General features: G+C 52.2%; 4 protein-coding genes across 4 annotated transcripts; 3 read left to right on the top strand and 1 right to left on the bottom strand.

Annotated features, from left to right (window-relative positions):
• The first annotated feature begins 700 nt into the window (after window positions 1-700).
• On the top strand, window positions 701-5171 carry LOC122392779 (uncharacterized protein K02A2.6-like). The gene is made up of 2 exons (XM_043388049.1): window positions 701-2579; window positions 4549-5171. The coding sequence occupies exons 1-2, from the start codon at window positions 812-814 to the stop codon at window positions 4566-4568; spliced, it is 1788 nt and encodes a 595-aa protein (XP_043243984.1). The 5' UTR covers window positions 701-811; the 3' UTR covers window positions 4569-5171.
• Window positions 5172-7541: 2370 nt separating this feature from the next.
• Window positions 7542-10109, top strand: LOC122392788. Its single transcript, XM_043388058.1, has 3 exons — window positions 7542-9175; window positions 9598-9873; window positions 10079-10109. Exons 1-3 carry the CDS (start codon window positions 7632-7634, stop codon window positions 10107-10109), a joined length of 1851 nt encoding a protein of 616 aa, XP_043243993.1. The 5' UTR covers window positions 7542-7631.
• A 7881-nt stretch (window positions 10110-17990) lies between these two features.
• On the bottom strand, window positions 17991-22936 carry LOC122392787. The gene is made up of 4 exons (XM_043388057.1): window positions 22871-22936; window positions 19866-20012; window positions 18293-19395; window positions 17991-17994 (listed from the first exon to the last, which is right to left on the bottom strand). The coding sequence occupies exons 2-4, from the start codon at window positions 19968-19970 to the stop codon at window positions 17991-17993; spliced, it is 1212 nt and encodes a 403-aa protein (XP_043243992.1). The 5' UTR covers window positions 19971-20012; window positions 22871-22936.
• LOC122392786 lies at window positions 20033-22294 on the top strand. The gene is made up of 2 exons (XM_043388056.1): window positions 20033-21897; window positions 22174-22294. Exons 1-2 carry the CDS (start codon window positions 20033-20035, stop codon window positions 22292-22294), a joined length of 1986 nt encoding a protein of 661 aa, XP_043243991.1.
• Window positions 22937-23411: the final 475 nt, after the last annotated feature.

Here is a 23411-nt window from a genome sequence, read left to right as displayed (position 1 = left end):
CAGCACGCACTGCTATGTGTATTACTGCCAAAAATCGATCAAAACTTATCTACTGATCATGCGTATTTATTAATGGGACAGTGCTCAGACCATGTTGAAATCCAAGATGCAATTTTTCAACCCTTTTCAGAGAAAGAAATCCCTGTCTACATTCGTAACAGGACCGATCAACTTGTTACCTTTCATAGACGTAGTGTGATTGGATTTATTGAAAAGCTCGAGGGTGATGTGAACTGTTTTTCGGTCGATGCTTCCGGTGCTGACTCGTCCGCTCCGTGTGAACCAGTGTCTGTGAATGTTGTGTCTGCGGCAGATGAAACGGTACCTGGTGCGCCGGCTACGCAGGGAGACAGTCGGCACTCGGTGTGCGCAGATGACAGTCGCTTTTTGGGGGCTAATACTGACGAGGTGTTAGCAGAGTTCAGCGTAGGAGATCAGATAGGCGCGTCACATCGGGACAAATTGGCTTCCTTGCTGAGATCTCACTCTGAAGTTTTCTCGCGGGGCTACGCCGACATCGGCTCTTACAAGGGAGATGTTACAAAGTATCATATCATTTACATATTCGCAATAATGTCAGACCTCCATTAATCAGGCCAACATACATGTACTCACGTGCTTTACTTTTACATTCAAAATTTAGTAAAATCAGTGTGTGAATAAAATGCAACAAAGAAACATGGATTATTAAGTCATAACAAAATGGCGACAAGGACGAGATGAATTTAACGTTATAAAGTAACGTAAACTTAGAGCGCCGATTAACGTAACGTTAACGCTACTAAAAGTAGGTAACGTAACGGAAATTAAAATGGCATTAAGTGTAGATGCCCCTCAGAAATATAGGGAGGGAGAAGACTTTGACATGTGGATAGATTCCTTTGAAATCTATTTATGTGCGCTTGGGATCGAGGAACCAAAACGGAAAAGAGCTTTGATGCTACATCTACTTGGAACCGACATACAGCAGCGGCTGAAAGACATCGACACGGTCTACGAAAATAATTTAGAGGGAACCGATGAGTACGAGCGTACCAAGCAGCAGCTGCGATCGCTGTTAAAGCCACAGGTCCGAACGATTTACGAGAGAAATATCTTTCATAGCATGAACATGACTGATAACGACGAGAACGTCCGAGATTTTGTTGTGCGTCTGAGAAAGCAAGCAGATAAATGCAATTTCTCGAGGGAACAGAGAGACGAAATGATCCGGGATATACTCATAGCAAGATGTCCCCATCAGACTTTGCAAGTTCGTCTGCTCGAAGCCCATAAACTGACTACAGAAGACGCGGTAAAAATCTGGGAGTCCTATCTCCAAGTACGGACCCAATGCCAAAAACTTCAAGAGAAGAACGGCAAAGAGAAGGACCCCAGTCCAGAAACTGAGCAGTCTGAGCCACAAAACGAAAACGTCAACAGAGTTCGACAGAAATATCGAGCTCCATCCAAGCCATTCAACGGACAGGGACAGCGAACTTCCGCCGGAAGCGGAATTCCTGCCTGCACTCGGTGCGGACGAAGAGGGCATAATTCAAACGCCTGTACCGCAACGAAGGGTCAGACCTGTCACAAGTGCGGCGGCAAAAATCATTTTGCCAGGGCGTGCTGGTCTACTCAGACACGGCAGCCACAGACAACTCTGGAACCTAGAAGACGGGTAAACCACCTACAAGAAGAAAGCGTTGAACAAGGTGAAGATGAGCTGGTTTTCTCCACCAGACCGAAGAAGCCCATCCAAGAAAAGCTGAAACAGGGACTGACTGAAATATTGATCGAAAATACCAAAATCCAAGTTCTGGTCGACACTGGCGCGTCCGTCGATATTATCACCCGAAAAGATTTCAAGAAGCTGAAAGGTGTAAAGGCGACAAAAACAAGCAGACGGCTTCTGCCCTACGGCACCAAAGAAGCACTGAAGCTCGATGGAGAATTCCTGGCACGAAGCCAAGTCGGAGGAAAGGAAGCACTCAGCTGCTGGATCATTGCGGCGCACGGAGATGTGTCCTTGCTAAGCGGAACCACCGCGGAGCTCCTGGGACTTGTGATGCGCACGGATACGGTGAATCAACTGGAAACAGACGGCGGTTCCCGGCTGACACTCAAGAAAGTGTTAGCAGACAACCAGGAAGTGTTCAAAGACGAGCTTGGACAGATGGCCGATCTGACAGCGAAGCTGAAGCTCAAAGATGACGCCGAGCCAGTCTTTAGGAAAGTAAGACCGGTTCCGTACGCCCTTCAAGACGCCGTCGATGAAGAGCTTAAAAAGTGGGAGAAGATGGGCATTGCTGAGCGGATTGAATATTCCGACTGGGCTACGCCGCTAGTCGTTGTCCCAAAACCCGGCGGTGGAGTGAGGCTGTGTGGAGACTATAAACACACTGTCAATAAGCAGCTCGACGTACCACAGCAGCCGATGCCCAACCTGGAAGATATGCTACCAAAACTGGCTGGAATGAAGTATTTCAGCAAGCTCGACCTCAGCACCGCATATCTGCAAATGAAGATGGATGAAGAGAGTCAAAAGTTCACGGTGCTGAACACACCGCGTGGACTGTTAAAAATGAAACGACTCCCCTATGGAATATCCTCGGCTCCTGCTACATTTCAGAGGGCCATGGAGAAAATTTTGGAAAACTCACCAGGAACAATGTGTTTCCTGGATGATGTTCTGGTGGCTGGAGCTACGAAGGAAGAGGCACTCAAGAGGCTGGACCAGACTCTGCAAAGACTGAGAAGCTGGAAGCTGGTCTTGAAGCAGGCCAAATGCAAGTTCCTGCTGTCGTCGGTCCAGTACATAGGAGTGGAGATCAGCGCTGCGGGAGTCCAAACGGTGAAAGAAAAGATCGACCCGGTGTTACATGCACCGCCACCGCGAGACACAAGCGAATTGAGAAGTTTTCTCGGAGCAGTCACATTCTATGCAAGATTTATACCGGACATGTCGTCAGTGGCTGCGCCGCTATACAAGCTTCTACAGAAGAGAGAAAAGTGGCGATGGACAGCTACAGAAGAGCAGGGATTTAGCGAGCTCAAGAAGAGACTTGCTTCAGCACCAGTACTGGCACATTATGACGGATGCCGGCCCGTAAGACTCATTACGGACGCTAGCCCGCACGGCGTAGGAGCCGTGTTGATGCAGGTTGGAACAGACGGGACGGAGCGACCGGTCCGTTTCGCCTCCAGAAGCCTCACCAAAGCCGAGAAAGCCTACTCCCAGTTCGATCGAGAAGGACTAGCAGTCATCTTTGGAGTAACCCGCTTCAAGCAGTACCTGTGGGGCAGAAGATTTACTTTAGTCACCGACAACAAGGCACTAAGCTCGATATTCGGGCCCAAATCAGAGGTACCAGCCCTAGCCACAGCGCGAATGCATCGATGGGCGCTGCTGTTAGCGGCATACAGCTACGAAGTTGAGCACTGGAAGGCAGAGGAAATACCCATGGCAGATTTTCTGTCCCGTCTTCCTTACGACAAGCCAACCGGAACCCGAAACGGCCCAGATGAAGCCACTGTATGTTTTCTCGAGCAGATAGAAAACATGCCGCCACTCAGCGCCAGAGACCTGCAGCGTGAAACCAACAGAGATCCAGTCCTGTCTGAAGTTGCAGAGCATTTACACAAGGGATGGCCAAACACTGAGTCGTCCTACAGCAGGGAAGCGCAGCCCTATGCAAACAAAAGAGCGCAGTTGTCCCTCAACAATGGCTGTATCCTGTGGGGCAGCAGAGCCGTGATACCAAGCCGCCTCCGAAAAGCAGTGCTGGCTGAGCTGCATGAGAGTCACCCAGGGGCCACAAAGATGAAGATGCTGGCTCGCAGTTATGTCTGGTGGCCGAATATTGACCGTGACATTGAAGAAATGGTTAAGTCCTGTTCAGGATGCCAGTCCGTACAGAACGAGCACCCAGCAGTGTTTCTCCATCCATGGGAACGCACATCGAGACCTTGGGATCGAGTTCATCTGGATTTTGCAGGGCCATTCAGAGGAAGTTACTTCTTGGTGGTTGTAGACAGCCATTCCAAGTGGCCAGAAGTTATAATGATGAAGGACATCACAACTCAGAGTACGATCACCGAACTGGCAAAGATATTCGCCAGATGGGGAAATCCAGTTCAGTTGGTGACAGATAATGGCACCCAGCTAACCTCAAAAGACTTTGAAGATTTCCTGACAAAACAAGGAGTCAAACACATCAGAGTATCGCCATACCGACCGCAAAGCAATGGATTGGCTGAGCGTCTGGTGCAAACGGTAAAGAACAGCCTGAAGGCTCACCTGAGCGGAGGGGACCAGCGTCCACTTGACCTTCAGCTGGCCTCTTTTCTCCTGCAGTACCGCAATACTCCTCACACCACAACAGGGGTGGCACCAGCAGAGGCCATGACCGGAAGAAAGATGAGGACGAGGCTGGACTTGCTGAAGCCCCGCACTGAAGAAAAGGTCATGAATGCCCAAGCTAGCCAGATGCTACGTCACAGCCAAAGACTACCCGAGTATGAAGCTGGAGATGAAGTTCTGGTCAGGAACTACGCAGGAGGACAAAAATGGAAAAAGGGAAAGGTGATAGGCCGAACCGGTCCAGTGTCTTACCAAGTCACAGTGGAAGGGCTGGTCTGGTCAAGGCATGCGGGACAGCTCCTACTCCTGCCCTCCAAGGACTCGAAGAAGGAGCAAGATTGCGGTGACAAGTCAAAACATCGGAGCATGAGCAAACATCTTGACTTATGTCCACCGTCTCCGCAAGCATCCTCAAGTCTGCCTAATCCCAGAGCAGATGAAATTGCATTGGAGGAACAACAAGGATCCTCAGATCCTCCAGGAATCCCCGAAACACAAGACACTAGAGGCCAGAGCAGCCCTCACCCATCCGCAAAACAGCTGAAGCAGCCAGAAGGTGTACCGCCACAACCGCCACCTGCTACCCAAGCTTCTCCAAAGGCGGTGACCAGGGCAGGGAGGACCTGTCGTCAACCATGGTGGCTCAAGGACTTTGTTATGTCTTAGTACTACTGAGCAGGAAGTGCAGTTCATTTTTTTTAAGGGTGCGAGAGTGTTACAAAGTATCATATCATTTACATATTCGCAATAATGTCAGACCTCCATTAATCAGGCCAACATACATGTACTCACGTGCTTTACTTTTACATTCAAAATTTAGTAAAATCAGTGTGTGAATAAAATGCAACAAAGAAACATGGATTATTAAGTCATAACAGGAGAGAAAGTGGATCTGGAGCCTGGGACTCGTCCCCAATTTTCCCGACCATACCCGGTTCCGTGGGCGCGGGAATCTCAGTTGAAAGAACAGTTAGACGAGTTACAGGGCTGTGGAATCATTGAGCAGGGTCCTCCGTGCGAGTGGAACTCACCGATTCTGCTCATCGCTAAACCGAACAAGGGTGGAAGATCACCTAAGGAGTATAGAATTGTTCAAGATTTACGTTGTGTTAACAAACGTTTGTTGGGGAAGAAGTTTGTGTTTCCTTCGATCGATGAGTTTTTTGTTTTCGCTGCATGGGTGGCGTGTGGCGAGCTCGCTCGACATTAAGCACGCGTTCTGGAACTTGCACCTCACTGAGAGCTCGAGCAAAATCTGTGCCTTTCACGCTTTAGGCAAAACATGGTACCCAAAACAGGTACCATGGAATCATTGAGATCTATAACGCAGATCTATAACGCATTGGAATGAGCAGACGTGTTTAGCAGTGCTCTAGTTTACTGCCTATTTTGGCGTAATGGACCCGCATAATGACTTTGAGATAAGCATGAAACGAATCTTAATTTAACGTAGAATATTTTGGTGGTCTTTGCAGTTGAGTTGAATGGTGAAATAATTGAATTATAGGCTTTAAAAAAATGACTATTTTGACCCAGTTTTGAAATTTTAGACTCACCACCGCGTTAGTTCTGCTCTAGATTTTTAGTAGTAAGTCTCGTGCTAGTTCTGAAGAGAGATCCTTATAGCCAATAATGTCAGACTCTGACACCTCGGTTAATGGCTACGATCAAACAGTGGGAGAATGGGTTGTGGCGAAAAAGACCAAACGGGGCAGGATAAGCAAGGCGAAAATCGTAGCATCAACGATTACGGACGCTGAAGAAACTGTACCGAAGAGCATTTTTTGTCCTACCTCTCCTCTCACCAATCAGCCTACCGCGACCCCCGAACAGCTGACGAGTGCGACTAACTCTACGCATACCGGCGAGAATGACAACAAAGCATCCCACGACAGGGTGGCGACGAGCGCGAGGGCGCCGACCCTGGACCAGCTGATCCCCACTAGTGCGACGTCAGCCGACAAGAAACGTCTAATCGCTGAGTCGGATTGCATTTTCAGTGGGCGCTACGACCCAGCTGCGGTGTGCTGTATCATGGCATCCATGGACGAACCCGACCTGAGAGAGCTCCGAGAACTGCTGCATGCTGCGCTGTCTTCGGTCATCCCGGCTGTCGCCGGCCGTCCTCTCTGCCGCCGTGTTACCGGCAACTTGGCTGGCCTAGCGGATGACTGCTGGACCTTGGGCTACTCGGCGGCTCAAGGTATGCTGACACAGCGTGCTAATGCTGCCACTCTGAAGCCAGCGGGTCGCAATCCCCTGCCACCCCCCGGTCCCACCCGGAGCGCGCCCTCGGACTCTGCTATGTCGTGCCCCAGCGCGATAACTTCGTCACTCGAGGCGATCATATCCACCCAGCTGCGAATGGAGAATGAAATTAGGGAGCTTCACGCTCGTCAAGCTACCCAGGATGCTTACAAAACTCGTCTGAAACAGCTGGAACTGGAAATAACTGGTCTCCGCAGAGAATGTGCTGCTAGAGATGACACGATTGATCAGTTGAAGGTCCTTGTAGAGGGGCTGCTAGCCCGTGAGGGCCCACAGCCACGCCGGCCAGTCACCCCTGGATTACAGGTGCAGCCGGGGCGACATGACAGCGATGCGAGGTCCGCTACTAATGATGCTACTGCTGTAACTGAAGAGGCTCACTCTGACCGCACCGCCGCCCGCGAGATTGCCGCCAACTTGGATCTGCGTGCCCTGGGTGAGGCGATCGCTGGTGCCCTGCATTGGCGGGTCGGCGATTCAGACAGTGAGCCAGAGCAGCAGAACACGCATACCGTGTCTGAGCGTAGGACAGCGCAGCCCGCGAACCACAGTCAAGCAGCAGTGCCGACTGCGGCACCGACCAGCGACACGTCTGCCGCGGCTCCAGGCGGCCCGACACGGCGACAGAGCATGGTGACCGGCTCTGGTCCCCCATCGGCTCTGATTCAGGAGCCGCCTCGTCAAGAATCTCGGAAGGAGAAGTTCATCCTGGAGGGCTTCCGTGTGGATGTTGCTGACAGTGACGTGCGGAGTCTGGTCTGGACGGTTGTTCGCAATCTCCATGATTTCCAAAGGGTGTCACGCCGCGGTCCTGCTGCCTCTGTAAGCAAGGCGTTCAAGATTGAGGTTGATGCTGAGGACACCGATCGTATATTGGACCCGTCCAGCTGGCCGACTGGCCTGGTTGTGCGCCTTTTACCTCAGCCTGTGAACACTGGGCGCCGAGGACAGCGTTTTCGCCGTCCTGCGGCCTCATCTGGAAGATCACAGACGACCCGGAGTGCTGCAAAAAGAACTGAACATGGCAATGCTAACTGGCAGGCGACGGCCCCGCGCCGTTACAGTGATGTGGTCAGAGGCATTGAACACTGTGACACTGCCTGGACGGCGGCCGCCCAACGCCGGGACGAAGATGAGACCCGCCGGGAAGCAGTCACCTCACAGCGCTCCAGAGCCCCGAACAGAGACTGCACTCACGGCGTCGGTACATCTAGCGCGGTCGACGCTGTCGGCGGCGACGGAAGTAACGCCACACATGATGACGGTGGCTGGGAAGAGGAAAGGCCGCGCCGTTATGGACCATTCGTGCCAGCTAGATACCATGGACACCAAGATGACAATGCATGGGTGTCAACCTATCAGCGCCGTGATGGAGACGGACACTGGGCAACAGCCGCCTCTCACCGCCCAGGCGCCCCTAGTCGAGGCAGCGAACAGGACGCCGGCGCTCCCTGGGTTCCAGCTGCCTCCCGTCACGTTACAGGAGGCGCCACACACGGTGGCAACGGCTGGAGGGCGACTGCTTCGCAATGTGACGGATCCGGATACCGTGGGTGGCCCTATCAGCGCGCACGAGAGGCCACCTCCTGGGAATAGCGCCCAGATGGCTACTCCTGGGGGCCATCCCTGTCCTGCTGCCACCGCTGTGAAGCATGACAGAGCGGAGTGCCGTAATTCTGTGGACGCAAAAGTAACTCTGAACATGAGCCTCACTCTGGGCACTTATAACTGCGAAGGATTTCTCGCAGGAGCGCAGTATATCGCCGACTGTCTAATACCTGAATGTGATATCTTATTTTTATGCGAAACCTGGCTAGCCCGTGCCCAGGGTGCTTATCTGGAGCATGCACTCTCCTCTCTAAGCTCCGAAGAATTTCAGGTATTTCAAGAATTCGCCATGGAACTACCACCAGGGACTGGAGATGGCAGACCCCACGGTGGCGTGGCTTTTGTTTGCCGCCGTCAAGTGGGGCGCACATTTCGCGCTGTAGAGTGTAATGATTCTCGTATCTGTGGAGTTACGATTGTGGAGCTGAGCCGTCCTCTTATAACGATAATTGGCTGCTACATGCCGTACTGGAATTCATCTGCCGTAAATTTTGAAGAGTACACAATCCTGACGGGGAAGCTTGATGCATTATTCTCTTCGCTAAGACCCTCAGCTCCAGTGGTGCTTGTAGGCGATTTTAACTGTGCTCTGCCGCCACTGTCACCAGAACTGCGCCCACCGGGCTGGCACCGTCTTCGGGGTTTCTCTCCGCTGAGTCTTCTAATGCAAGACTTATTGGACGACCACGGACTGACAGTCGCCGAGTTCCGGTTCTCGCAACCAGTGGCGTACACCTATGCTCGAGCTGACGGCCAATCGCACATCGATCACATCGCTGTACCGCAATGTCTGGTGCCTCAAGTTCATGATTGTCGCATCGTAGTCCCCTGTGTGGACAACCTGAGCCCACATCTTCCGGTCCTTTGCAGCGTGGTGCTGCCGTCTGCCTCAGCTGGCACCAGTCTCGATGTCTCCAGCCCTCCACTGAATATGGGTTCCATCCATTCAGAAGTACTATAGTTCGTTTTTTTTAAGTTTGACCCTCACTGAAAACGTCTTTTTGAACATAGCACGAGAATTGCTAGCTGAATTACTGAGAAAACTGGTTGGCGCACACTGATTTAACCAGATTTCACAGACGATCAATTTCATCAAATTTATTTACTATTTCACAGACTCGTAAATCGTATCTGCCAATACCTACAGCCTCACAGGGATAGACGACTTCTCAGGACTTATGTCTGAACTAATAAATAAATTGCACGGCGCTTAACATAACGTTAAATCGTCGATGTTCAAAACTTATTTTTGAAAATATTATTCATATCTGCAATACAATGTGCGCTTACCAGTTTTCTCAGTAATTCAGCTAGCAATTCTCGTGCTGTGTTCAAAGAGACGTTTACAGTGAGGGGCAAACTTAAGAAAAACGGACTATAGATTGGAGTTGTCCAGAAAAACTGCAGATATATTTGTCTTCTCTGGACGAGCTTATTGGTGCTTGTCAGCTCACCAACGGTGCCACCCCGGATGAGATTGACGAAGCAATTACACGATGCATACATATCGCTGCGCGAATCGCCGGATGCTCCAAGTCGCGACGTCCCCCGAAGCCCTGGTGGTCGCCTGATGTGGCAGTGGCGCGGGATCGCACTCGTTTCTGGCATCAGATATGGGTAAACTGTGGCCGTCCTACCCTCTCAGCAGTGGCACAGTGTTATCAGGCTGCAAGATCTGCTTACCGTCACGCCCGCAGACGTGCAGCAGTGACGCGGATCGAGAGCGAGGCCCACACTCTCCGACTGCTGCGCCGTGACAAAAATCTGACAGCCTTCTGGCGACGTGTGCAACAGATACGGCGTAATGGACTCAAGTCGGCCTCTGATCTATCCGCCGCCGACTTCCGCACCCACTTCCAGACTGTGCACCAAGATAGTCACAGGCAACTGACTCTGGACCAGCTCCAAATTGCTGAACATGTAGATTCTCGACTAAGGAGAATCCGTAACGATGCATCCGAAAGAACGGTTTCAGCTGGACAGTAGCAGGCCTCATTCACCGGTTACAGCGTGGGAAGGCACCTGGTATAGACGGCATCACGGCGGAGCACCTTCTCTATGGTCAGTCGCCTTGTCTCCTGTCAGCTCTGGCGCACCTTCTCTCTGTCTGCCTATCCACGTGTAGCGTGCCAGCTACCTTCGCTGACAGCGTTATTGTACCCGTGTTGAAGAAATCTCAATCGGACCCTAACTGCTTGGACAACTATCGACCGATTTCAATCACAACCTGCGCATCTAAGCTGCTCGAGCTGTTAGTGCTAGACGAACTGAACGCCTCATTTGAACCTCATCATCTGCAGTTTGGTTTTATCTCCAATCGGGGCACCATGCAAGCGTCTCTGTTGGCTGGAGAGACCATACAGCAGAATCGAGCCAGGGGTCTTCCTGTTTTTGTCGCAAACCTTGACGCGAGGAAATGCTTTGACCGAATATGGCATGACGGTCTGTTCTTCCGTCTGGAAGATTATCTTAGCGACTACTGCTGGTGCCTCATGGTCACCTGGTACCGCCACCTCTCTGCAAGGGTGACTTTTGGTGGCGCCACATCTGAAGCGTTCCTGGTCTGCAGGGGCACCAGACAAGGGGCCATCTTATCGCCAACCCTTGCAAACATCTTCCTCTTACCTCTTATTGAGGTCCTAGATCGCAGCGGTCGTGGAGCATATCTACACAGCCAGCACGTACCCGCTATCTGCTACGCTGACGATATTCTCCTTATATCTGCGAACGCGCGTGACCTCGGTGCAATGCTGCAGATGGTGGGAGAATTCGCGGCTACTTGGCGCCTCGACTTCGTTCACCCTGAACCGGGAAAAACCAAGAGCCATTGTATTATATTTGGACAGGAACTATTCACGAGCACACCGAGGTGGACACTGTCAGGACAGCAGCTGCAGATCCGGCAGACGACCGAGCACCTCGGTACGGTGCTTGATGACAACCTCAGCACAGACAGCCACGTGGCTCAGCGCATCAGGCGTGCTTGTGCATCATTCTATGGCCTCACACCCCTGGGCAATTTCACCAACCGCCTGACTGCTGCTGACAAAATCTTCCTCTGGAAGACAGTAGTGCTGCCGGCACTGATCTTCGGCTGTGAGACGGCTCCCCTCAGTTCCGCCGACATTGAGCGTCTAGACTCGCGACAGGCTTCGCTGATCAAGGCAGCGCTGGGTCTGCCGCGTTCTGCGCACCACACGGCTCTTTTGATTGCTGCTGGGGTGCCTCGCATCGGTGAGGTGCTGCGAGGTGATGCCCTTCGCGCATTCCGTAATGCTTTCCGCGCTGACCACCGTCTTCGCCAAGCCTACGTCACTGGACTGGCCAGACTTGCTACGTACCCCGATCAGTTGGATGCAGGGTTGTATACGACTCAATCGATAGCAATCAATTCAATCACGACAAATTTGGGAAACCAATCAAATCAATCAAGTCAGAGCAGTTTTCGGGAATTGATTCAATCGACTCAAACGCGACAATGAAAGGAATCAATCAACTCAATCAAACGACTCAAACCAAGACATACATTAGGTTTTTTTGCCCCACCAACTTGGAAAAGTGTCCATAGCAGTCTGGTGTACCTACCTACCTGCCTATACCTACCTACCTACAGAAGAAACATAAAAATATTGTCATTTAAAATTATAAATTGCCATGCCATTCAAAGTTTCTAATTTCTATGTAATAAGGAAGGATACCTAGTGATGGACAGGTGGATCATGATATTGAGGTTCAATGGATAGAATTGGAGCAGAAGTTTCATTATGGGTGCAAAATAACCCAGTAGTTGACTTCAACAAACTGAAACGCCCCTTAACCCAAATGACCACCTTTCACCTAAAAGTTGTCAATTTAATTTTGGCCATATTCCAGCTAAGTCATCAGGCCATCTACCCCATGTAAAGCCCCTGTCTGTCTCTTATGTGAGTTATGCGGAGCTCCTCTGAATTGAACCCTGAACATAATGAACCTAGCTAGGTTTCACGCCACACTGACACCATATGAAAGTGTTGAAAATGTCAATGTGCTACAAATTTGACAACTTCATTAGGTATGCTTTATGAAGACAGCCGGAAAGCAGGTAGGTACCTACTTACCCCCTAGATGTGTCACCGGCTACCAACAGTACCAACGAAGGTAGATAGGTTATGTGTGAAGAATTCAAAACATTTTATTGCAATACAATTTGAAACTGTTAGGACTGGGGGATAGGGATGAGCATCAAAAATATATTTAAAAGGAAATGGAGAGGACAGGGACTCTGGAACCACAGGATAAGTTAAGGACAAAGGAAGAAGAAAAAAGAAAATTAAAACGCGAAAACGGCACGGTGCGACTGCGAAAAAACAAAGAAAACGTTTTGCCAATAAGTATGCTAAGCATTTATAAATCCTTATTCTACGTCTTTTGATTTTTTGGTAAGATGACGTCATTGATTATCATGTAGTATGGTAGATCATCATAAAATAAATCGGTTGTACAACACCAATTTCGTTTTAATTATTATTTCATTTGAAATAAAACCACTTAATAATATTCGGTAAAATATTTTAACCCGCGCCCTGGTGGGGTCTGTTTATAACGCGACCTGGTGGGGTGGGGGGCTATTTTTTGCCCCCCCTCGTATCTCCGAAACTACTTGACGGATCCTCAAAATTCAAACGGCGTTCGAAAGGCCTGTCAAATTTGTCGAGGGAAACCAAATTTCATTGACCTCGGGGTCACCGATGACGTCACAGGTCAGGTCAAAGATGACATGTTTCACCGTTCACGGGTCATCTATAGTAGGGAATCTATGTAGGGAATGCGCTATAACACCGAAGAAAACGCATTTTGTCGAGAATCAGCGATAGGGCGTCAGTTGCCTAGTACATATGTTGCTATAAGAGGTCACTGACAATACCAGGTCAGGTCACAGGTCAGGTCACCAAGGGTCAGAGCCCAGAGGTCAGGTCACATGAACCTAACATTAGGTACTAAGGTTGTGCGATGCATGTTTTATGGCCAATTTTTCATTTCCAACTCAATGGTGTTGGTTATAAGACTATCAGGTACTGCTTAGGTCACTTTCTGGTGAAGGTCAGGTCAAGGTCAGGTCAAGAAAGGTCAAATTTTAAAGTTGATAGTTTTGCATAAAATGGGTATTGATTCGATGCAGCTCGTCACGGGGAGTCTAATGGTGGTCTTTGTTTTGCGCTACGGTGTCTAGAATTGCTAAAAATTGAGTTTGAAAATATGACGTCATCAATTTTGAACAGTTTTTTCGCTATAACTTCGCCAGAAAATGAGGTATCAATCTCAAATTTGGTATGTGGATAGAAGGTGGTAAGGACTATCATATATATTCCGGTTTTTGCGAAACTCCAAAAACTTTTTGGATTTTTCGGCTATTATATTCAAAAAATCTATTTTTTTATTTTTGGGGGTCAAAATCCAAAAATTTCGAAAATCCGAGATAGCAGTTTTGTAGCCCTGTCAATTTTACATCTTTTATGTCTTAATCGTTTTTCTGTATTTGCAAAGCTATAGGCCTGACAGCTCTTCCCGCGAAACCCTTTTTTTAGTCGAAAACGGCAGAACATGACGTCACTCTGACGTCATTTCCAGCCAACCTATCATAGCCTTTGGAAAAATTTTTGGTCACGATGTGTAAAATTGATGTCCGAGAGGGTACTGAAAGTTTGGTGGCGATCGGCGCAGCGGTTCTGGAGATATATCGAAAAGTCTGGAGGGGGGGCAAAAAATAGCCCCCCCCCCCCACCAGGGCGCGGGTTAAGGAAAATGAAATATATTAAATATGTTATGCTTAGGCTCTCAGGAGAAAAGGATCAACAAACGTTCTGCTGCAAATTGAACAATGCAGCAAATTAGTAAACGTAATTAGCGAGACGAAAACGGCGCTTTTGTTTCAGTTATTTTTGTAGGGGTTTCAGATATTTATAGAGTTCAGTGGGTTGTTTCTGAGGAGACGTGGAGATGTGAATTATTAATTAATCACACTTTATTAGTATAAAGGGCCGGGGACCCGCAGTTGCTACTGTACAGCGACCCTGAGTAAATTGTCCCAGCACCCTCACAGGGAACAACGAAAAGCTGTCAGAGGGCACGCACAGAAAACCTCAGCTGCTCTTTTACACGGACCGACAGTCGATATCAATGTTATCGGTCGTTACTGGACAGGACAGACGGCTAGAGTTAGGGTTCGTGTACAGAAGCAACTGCGGGTCCCCGGCCTTGCACTTTATCATCTGGATTAAAAAAAAAAAGTTTCCTGCTGAGTGCAGAAAGGTAGGTAGGTGCATCACCAGGTTCTGTCACCAGGATTGGAGCAGTTATTGCAGTTGAAAGTCAAAGTTGGCTGTTCATGTTTAGGCCCTGTTCTTTATTTGGCCATCTACCCCATATTGCAGTTGTGATGACAAGCAGTTTTCAGTGTAGTTTTGTGATCTTTGATGTCATCAATTGGTGTCATTATTTTTCGTCAACTAAAACTTATTTGAACTTTCCATTCAATCGACTCAATCATACGAGTCACTTTAATTTTCGGGAATCAAATCAGTCAACCAGTCGCTAAAGTCAAACGAGTCAGTCAACCAGTCATCTCGAAAAGTCAATCGACTCAATCCAATCAACTCAAAATACGCGTTGAATCAAATCAATCAATTCAATCGATTTGATTGGTATACAACCCTGGTTGGATGGGTCGTTTATTGGCCACGTATATAATCTGTGTGGTGGGAATTTCGGCGCTATCATGCACATCGCTGCTGGGTACGTCGATTACGACATAGTCCGGGCACCACTCCAAGAAAGCGGTCTTATAGACAGTTTGAAGAAGGTTTTGGCAAGCAACTGTCAGGCCTCGCGGCGCCTGTTAAGACTACTAACCTCCTGAGTGCTGATTAACTGTGTGTGTGGGTGGGTGGGGGGGGGGGTATGTATCTTTTTGTCGCATGACGATGCTGAATAAACAATAATAATAATAATAAAAACGTATGGTGATGGGTTGCCAGCAGTCTAGTTATTTTCTGCATAAAGCTATGCACAAAGTACTAGGTGATATCCCTGGTGTGTACATATATGCTGATGACGTGCTATGTGTGAGTGACGGACTAGATTCCCATTATAAGTTGCTGAACACTGTGCTGAGCAAGCTGAGAGAGGCAGGTTTCAAATTAAGCCCCGCGAAATGTAAATTTGGTGTTTCCCGTCTCGATTATCTCGGTCATCAGATCACACCAGACGGCATCTCCATCTCACCGGAGCGTATTGAATGCATTCAAAACCTCCAACCACCGCCGACCACTAAGGAAGCGAAGAAGCTTTATGGTTTTTTCTCTTGGTTCCGGAAATTTGTCGAGTCGTTCTCCACTATTTCGAAACCACTGATAGACCTAGCAAATTCGTCGTCATTTTATTGGAACGAGGAACTTGAGCAGACATTCATTCAGCTACGCGCGGCCTTGTTGAACAGCCCGGTTTTGGCTTATCCGAGACAAGGTGATTGCTTCATTCTATATAGCGACTCGAGCATGACTGGGTCAGGCCACGTACTGACGCAGATGCAGAACGGCCAGGAGAGAGTTATTGCCTTCAACGGCAGCAAATACAATAGACAGCAACGAAATTGGACCATTTATGAGTTAGAGGTGTACTCATTCATGCAGGGGCTGCGCCGTTTTTACAAATTCTTATCTGGAGAGAAATTTATCTGGCGATGCGGCTGTAAAAGCGCCTTGAAAATCTTGTCAAATCGAGACAACATGAATCCGCGTCTTGCTCGATGGCGCTCATTCATTGGACAGTTCAATTTCACAGTTGAGCATAAACGTGCTTCAGAGATGCAACACGTAGACTTTCTATCTAGGCTTCATGAAAATGACCCTGAACGTGATGACGTTCAAACGGACCATCAGCCCGCGAGCAGCTCGAACAGTGCGGTGGCGCCACCGGCGCTAAGCGCTGAGGCGACCGCACCAGTTCTAAGGGGCCAGCAGCCCGCGAGCAGCTCGAACAGTGCGGTGGCGTCACCTATGCAAAAAGCTGAGGCGACCGCCGCGACACCTGCAGGGCACGGTCACTCTGATTCGGCCCAGCATCTGCTGACTGACAGTGGAGATGCGCCGGAGCTTGACTCGATCCGCCTTGGGCAGCGACCACACAGACCCGGTGAGTCTGTGCCTTTGACCGGTGACAGGTCACAGGCAAAGTTGGTTCAGAGCGCGGGTACTATGACAGATAACAACCAAAACGACAGTGGTGATGCCTTTGACGATGACCAATTCGTTAATTTTGTCGCCACAGATTGCATCGCGGACATAGATATTGATCCGGCAGCACTAATATGGTACCAAAAGCATGATACGTATTGCCGCGCTTTGGCCTTTCGAATCAGTAGGGGTAAGTGGCCAAAGTACTGCCCTCCGGCGTTGAAGCGTGAAAATGCCGCTCAATTTCAGTTTGTGAATGGCATTTTATGCCGTTGCATTCCCGGTGCCGAGCATATGCAAGTGGTCTGGCCGGTCGCCAAACGTTTTGAAATTTTGTACAGGCACCACGATACTTCATTCGGATCTCACTGCGCCGGGGAAAAGCTTTATGAGGTCGTATCTCGACGGATCTGGTATCTGGGCCTTCGAAAGGACTGCCAAAATTACGTGGCTAGCTGTGCCCGGTGTAGTGCTAAGAAAGATGACCGTGGCCCACCGCCACCTCCTCTTTTGCCACAGCAGCCGGCCGGTCCAGGAGATGAGCTGGTCGTTGATGTAGTGCATATGCCAGCTAGCCGTATATCAGGTAGAACGCTGGTTCTAACATGCATTGACAAGTTCACCGGCTTTCTGACGTTTTATCCCCTCCAGTCCGGCTCAGCAGACGATGTGGTCCACGCACTCTCCACTCAGTTTCTCATGTTCGGCCCACCGCGCCGTCTCGAATGTGACGCCGGTAGCAACATGAAAAGCGGGAAGGTTCGCCGTTTTTGTCATTTTTGGGGAACAGAGCTCAGAAGCGCGGTCGGGGGGACACCATGAAGGAATCGGAAAGGTAGAGAGACGTCACCGTGATATAAAGCGTAGACTGCGAACGCTTTCAGACGACTTTGGCGTAGACTGGGAGACACATTTGCCGGGAGTTGTGTTAAATCACGAAATGTCTGAAAGTCATAAATATTCTCCGTTCTTTTTGTTTTACCTCAGGCATCCCAATTCTCCCATCGACCGACTAGTTTCCCAGACGATCTCGCCGTATTCCGGGGACTTTGTGGAAGAGAAACTCAGGCTCCTTTCCAGAACACTGAAACGGGCTCGCGACAATTCACTGACCTCGCAGCAGAAACAAAAGGCCAGATATGATTTGAGACGCGGGGTTAGAGAGCCATTTATTAAACCCGGCGATCAAATTAGAGTTAAAACCCAGAGTTACCGACCGGGAGTCTCAGTGAAAATGGTCCCTCCGTGGTCACCGATTTTCGTGGTAGTTAGGTGGATTAGCAGACGTCATCTGGAATGCATGGACCCTGCTACAGGCCGAATGTGGACGACACATGTAAAGTTCGTTAAGCCGGTCACGGAAAGAACAGTTTAGTTCAACGATGTACACGACGTGACATCGTTTAACGACAAACGGTGATGCCGTTCGTTTCCACCGTTACATGTGAACATTATGTTTAGTGTATCGCCCATGTATGTTATTGTGCTTGTTGAATTGCTGTATTATAGGTAGCTGTATGTGGTGCTAAGAAAGAGTCGCTTTATTCCAGTGAACTGCTGCCTTATCTTGCGGGAGACAAGCAGGAGGAGATAATGTGAACGTTTATGTTCGACCCGTGAGTGCGAGCTGGGTACGCCTCTGCCATCGGAGCGGCGCGGGGCGCGGTCGTGGCCGGAGTCAGCTGTTACAAGGGGTGTGGGTCACGGGCCAAGACCAAATACACAGATGGGTATCGACTCTCGGTGTGTGTGGACCGCGGTCGTACGTGCGGCGTTCAAGGAAGTTTCACAAACAGCATTGGTGCGGAAGCTCAGCAAGACAGAGGGAAGACGGCTCAACAGGTTCTCCCCCGGGCTCAGGTACTCATTTAGGCTCCTCCCGGTGGCATCAGGAGCGGACCCGTCGAAGACCACTCTCAATTTATCACCCCGGACAACACCCCGGTGCGGCAGGAAGAAGGCGTCATCAGGGTCATCTGTGAGAGGAGCATCCTCAACCACACCGTTCGCAATCAACTCGGAGATATGACGATCATACCTGTCGAGCTCATCGGTACTCATCTTGGAGACCAGCCGTCGGGTGCGTAGCTCCGTAGACGCCAGGTTGGAGGCCGGCCTGTTGTCCGACTTCCAGAGCAGACCCATCTCGTAGCGCTGTTCCTCTGGGTTCCAGGTCGGCTCAGGTGGCACCTCGTCTGCAGTCTCCTTCGCCGAGATTCCCACGGCGTCCAGGCTCCACATCCTCTCCACGTCGGCCAACTGACAGCGGTAGACGCGCCTCTGTCCGGTCTGCTGGTTCTGTGCCTGCCCATGAAGAACATGACCAAACACCGTCTCAATCAGGCGCAGTCCGGGCCCAACCTCCTTTTGGTCCCACATCACAACCTGGTAGATCTGATCACACCCGATCAACAGATCCACAGGCCCCTCACGGTAGTCGTCAGCGAGCACGACACTTGGGGGCAGCGACAGGTTCTCAGGCAGGCTGTACGTCCCAACAGGTACACACAGGCGATCAGTTTTCCAAAAAGACAGTGTGGCCTCACCTCCTTGTCTGCCAGTCAACTTAACTGACACTCGGTCGTAGACTCTGGCCTCCTCAGTCCTCTCCAAGAACCCGACGCAGGCGAAGACTCCCTGCTCCTCAGTCTCCAGGCCCAACTTCTCTGCTAGAGACGACCTGATGAACGAAGAGTCAGAGCCTCCATCGATGAGTGCGCGCACCTGGCACACACCTCCCGGTCCACTGACCTCTACCAACACGGTCTGAACAAAGCAGCTGCTCTGAGCGTTCACATTGTAAAGGCGCTTACCCTCACCAGGGCTGGTGGCTTGGCAGGGCGGCTGGACGGCAGCTGCGCTGGGCGACTGGACGGACGGGCCGACGGCAGAGGCGTGCCCAGTCACTTCACCTCCAGGCGGCAGCTCAACAGGTGCTCTCCCTGTCCACGTTGGCGTCTGACTGTCCTGGAAGGTCAGATGGTCAGGCCACCCAGGCGACCATGCAGAAGCAGCAGCAGGCGCTGTACACGTTACAGCGTGCATCGAGCGGTCAACAGCACGAGGCGGGTGGGGCACAGCAGGCGACGGACGAGCAGTGCCCTGGCGTGCAGGTGCAGCAGGCAGGCGCACAGGGGCAGCAGACATGTGCACAGGGGCAGCAGGTGGGCGCACAGAGGCAGCAGATGGGCGCACAGGGGCAGCAGACCCTCTCGCATCATGCAGAGATGAGTGGTGAGCCTCACCGCACCTGGGACATGCAGAGCTCGTGCACACTCGCATCATGTGAGGCCCCAGACACTGATAGCACAGGCCCTCCAGTCTGACAGCCCTCCAGCGTGAGGCAACATCCATGCTCCTGTAAGTGGGGCATGCAGAGAGGCCATGCCTCCCATTCTGGCACACTCCACAAACCCAGCCAGCCCTGCCTGACCTGCCTTGTATCCTGAGGACACTGGTGGCTGACCTCGCTGATCTCGGCTGGGACGGCTGACTCTGGTGAACAGCTGGGCTGGCGGCTGGTGTCCCTTGTGCAGCTGCATCCTCTCTCATCTGCACCTCCTTCTGCAGAAACTGCAGGAAGTCTGGGAGGTTCTCGGAGAAAATGGAGAAGATGGGCATCCCTGGCTGCGCCACGCGGTGGGTGAAGGCCCTGCTCACGGATAGGCGTGCTCGTGTCAGGTGGGGAAACGCCCGCTCATCACAGCGCGTCTTCCAAGAGGGCCTCCCGCAGGGCAGCGTGATGGCGCCGCTACTGTGGCTGATCTATTGCAATGACCTCGATGAAGACATCAACACCAACACCACCCGCTCTCTCTACGCGGACGATACCGCCCTCCTGGCTACTGGACGTTCGCTGCAGGCGTGCGCCGACCAGCTGCAACCGGATCTGGACCAAGTCGCCCGCTGGCTGGACAAGTGGAAGGTCGAGGCCAGCCCAAGCAAGTGCGTCTTCACCACCTTCTCGCTACACGCCAAGGAGGTCAACGGAAAGGCCGTCCCGACACTGACCTTCAAAGGCGACCAGCTCGCGCACGAGAAGAACCCGACCTTCCTGGGGCTGACCCTGGACAGCCAGCTCACTTTCACCAACCACATCGAGGAAGTGAAGAAGAGGATGGCACAGCGCCGACGCTGTCTGACAGCTCTGGCGGGCAGGTCATACGGCAGTGACCAAGCCACGCTGCGTGCGGCCTACATCGCGTACATCCGCAGCGTGGCCGACTACGGAGCTGCCCTCTACTCCACTCACGCTGCACCCTCCGTGCGGGCCCGGCTCGAGGCAGAGCAGCACAAGTGCGCCAGAGTGATCACTGGCTGCATCCGCCTCACAAACTCGGAGACCCTCATCACCGAGGCCGGCCTGCCACCACTCGCAGTGAGAGGCAGGGAAATAGCAGCAATGGAGCAGGAGCGACTCGCCAGACTGCCGCCAGGAGACCCCGCCAGAGCCCTCACCGAGCGACACGTCCGCCCACGCCTCAAGCACAGGGCTCATGAGGCCTGGCAGCGAGCGCGCACTGAGGCCAGAAGACGCGGCGAACCGCCGCCGGACCCCCCGAGCGAGGACACGGCGCTGCCCTTCAAACCGTGCTTCCGGCGGGTCAGTCAGTGGATGGCCAAGGAGGCGGGTCTAGCGGACCTCCCACGGGAACCGCTGGCCCTGGTCCCGGAACAGCCGCCGTGGACCAATCCAGCAGACGCGGTCACCTTCCGCCTCTCCCTCCCGCGCGCCAACAGAAGAGACGACCCACCCGCCGTGAGGAAAGCTGCCGCCCTCGAGGCGATAGCCATGGTCAACCCGGACTGCACCATCTGGTCCGACGGCTCCGCCAAGTCCGGCACCAGGGACGGAGGCGGCGGTGCGCTGATCCAGCTGCACCGGGAGAACCGCGAAGTGGAGACATTGGTGCCGGCGGGCTCGGTCTGCAGCAGTATGCGGGCCGAACTCGCAGCGATGTTGGCGGCGTTCACCTGTCTGCTGGCACAACCGGGGGAGACCAGGAGCCGCATCAAGACATGTCTGCTGTGCACCGACTCCCTCTCCGGCCTTCAGCTACTCCAACGCGGACCGGAGGCCCAGCAGCTGGTCCTCGCCGAGCGCGTCTGGGCCGCGATGGACTCACTGGGGGAACAGAACACGGCCATCATCCTCCAGTGGGTCCCAGGCCATGCCGACATCGCCGGCAACGAGGCGGCAGACAGGCTGGCTAACCGTGCGGCGGCCGAGTATGCCCAATCGGAGACGCCCATCGATCTGGCCAGCGCCCGAACCGCCATACGGCAGCGCGCCAGGGAAATGCAGGCCACGCGTGCACACCGGCACCCGCACCCCCAGCCCACGCCTGGACTCCAATACCTCCCGCGCTGGGGGCAAGTGACCGTGTCGCAGTTGCGGACCGGCTACTGCCCCCTGGCACGAGCGACGCTCCACCGCCTGGAGCTCACCCCGGACCCTCTCTGCCGGGAGTGCGGTGCCGAGGACACCGTTCGCCACCTTCTCACCGAGTGCCCAGCATTCGCCACCACGAGACGCCGGCTCGGGGGGGGGGCCCTGCCATCCCTTGACGAGGTCCTTTCCGGGCCGGCCGGCAAGATAGTCGACTACATTCGGCGGGTGGGGCGGTCCGAGCCGCCGCTCGACCAGCCCCCGTCCGACGCGCCTGCGGGCGCGTCCACGTGACGTGCGAAGAGAAGAAGAAGAAGGTTCTCGGAGACACCACCCTGCGCTCTCATCCACTGCAGCTTCCACGTCTCTGGGACACAGGACTTCAGCACAGGCATGAGAAGCACAGAAAACGACTCAGCAGTCACACCCATCGTCTCCAGTGCACGAACATCAGACACCAAACCATCCACCATCTGACGCAGCTGCAGAAGGTCATGGTCATCAGGGACATAGCGAGTGTTCAACAGTCTCTGCATCAGTGACTCCCTCAGCAGGTCCGGACGGTCAAACCTCTCCTGTAGGTTTCAATGGCCCTGACATATCCAGCATCAGTCAACGGCAGTCCCTGGATAGCTGCATGCGCCCTCCCAGTCAGGCACAGTTTCAAGTTTACAAACTCTTCCACTGGGGAACAAGCTCTGTTATCATGAACAGCAGTTTTGAACAGGTTCCAGAACTCAGGCCATGTGTCAACTGCTCCATCAAACTTAGGCAGCTTTAGCTCAAGTTTAAAAGCACTCTGGCGCTCATGCAGTACTGGAGCAGAAGCTACTCCCCTCTCGAGCCTGGCTAGAACACGCTTAGCCTTGAAGAGACCATCATACGCATCCTGCATGTGTGAGCTATCATCCTCAATCCCATGTTTGTCAAGTTCACATTGTAGCTGTAGCATATGCTCATAATGCATCTCGAGGTGGTGAATGCGTAGGGCCAGCTCATCCTCCTGCGACTGATCACTGGCAGAGAGGTCACGCAAAAGTCTGGTTACCTTACCTCTGGCTAAGGTTCGCTTCTGGCGCAGTTCACTTTCCTCCATCACAGCTCTTGACAGAAACACTCAAATCTTGAACCCAGTAAACATGCCGACGTCGGCCCGACGTCGGGCCGAGGCTCGGCCCGACGTCGGCCCAACGTCGGTTCAACCTCGGCCCGACATCGGCTGGACGTCGGATATGCCCGCATGTTCCGACGTCCAGCCGAAGTCCAGCCGACGTCGGGCCGAGGTCGTTTGCCGAGGTTGACGAGATCGTTTGTCGTTGGACCGACGGGGCCGACGTCGGCATGTTTATTGGGACAACGCGCCAAAAATATCAACCGGCGGCGGGATTCGAGCCCCCCAGTCGCCGACGTCGGCATGTTTACTGGGACAACACGCCAAAAGCATCGGCCGGCGATGGGATTCGAACCTCGTGTCATTTGAACGCGAAGTTAGTGCGCTAACCACCACACCACGCAGCCAGATAGCGAATGTAGTTTGTTTTATTGGGTTATGCCCTTTCGGTCTGACAAGACCATTTCAGAGCCGGAAGGATGA

The sequence above is a fragment of the Amphibalanus amphitrite genome, unplaced genomic scaffold, assembly GCF_019059575.1.
Source record: "Amphibalanus amphitrite isolate SeventyFive unplaced genomic scaffold, NRLGWU_Aamphi_draft 000501F_arrow, whole genome shotgun sequence".
NCBI classification, from domain to species: domain Eukaryota; kingdom Metazoa; phylum Arthropoda; class Thecostraca; order Balanomorpha; family Balanidae; genus Amphibalanus; species Amphibalanus amphitrite.
This window is presented reverse-complemented; position numbering and strand designations above follow the sequence as displayed.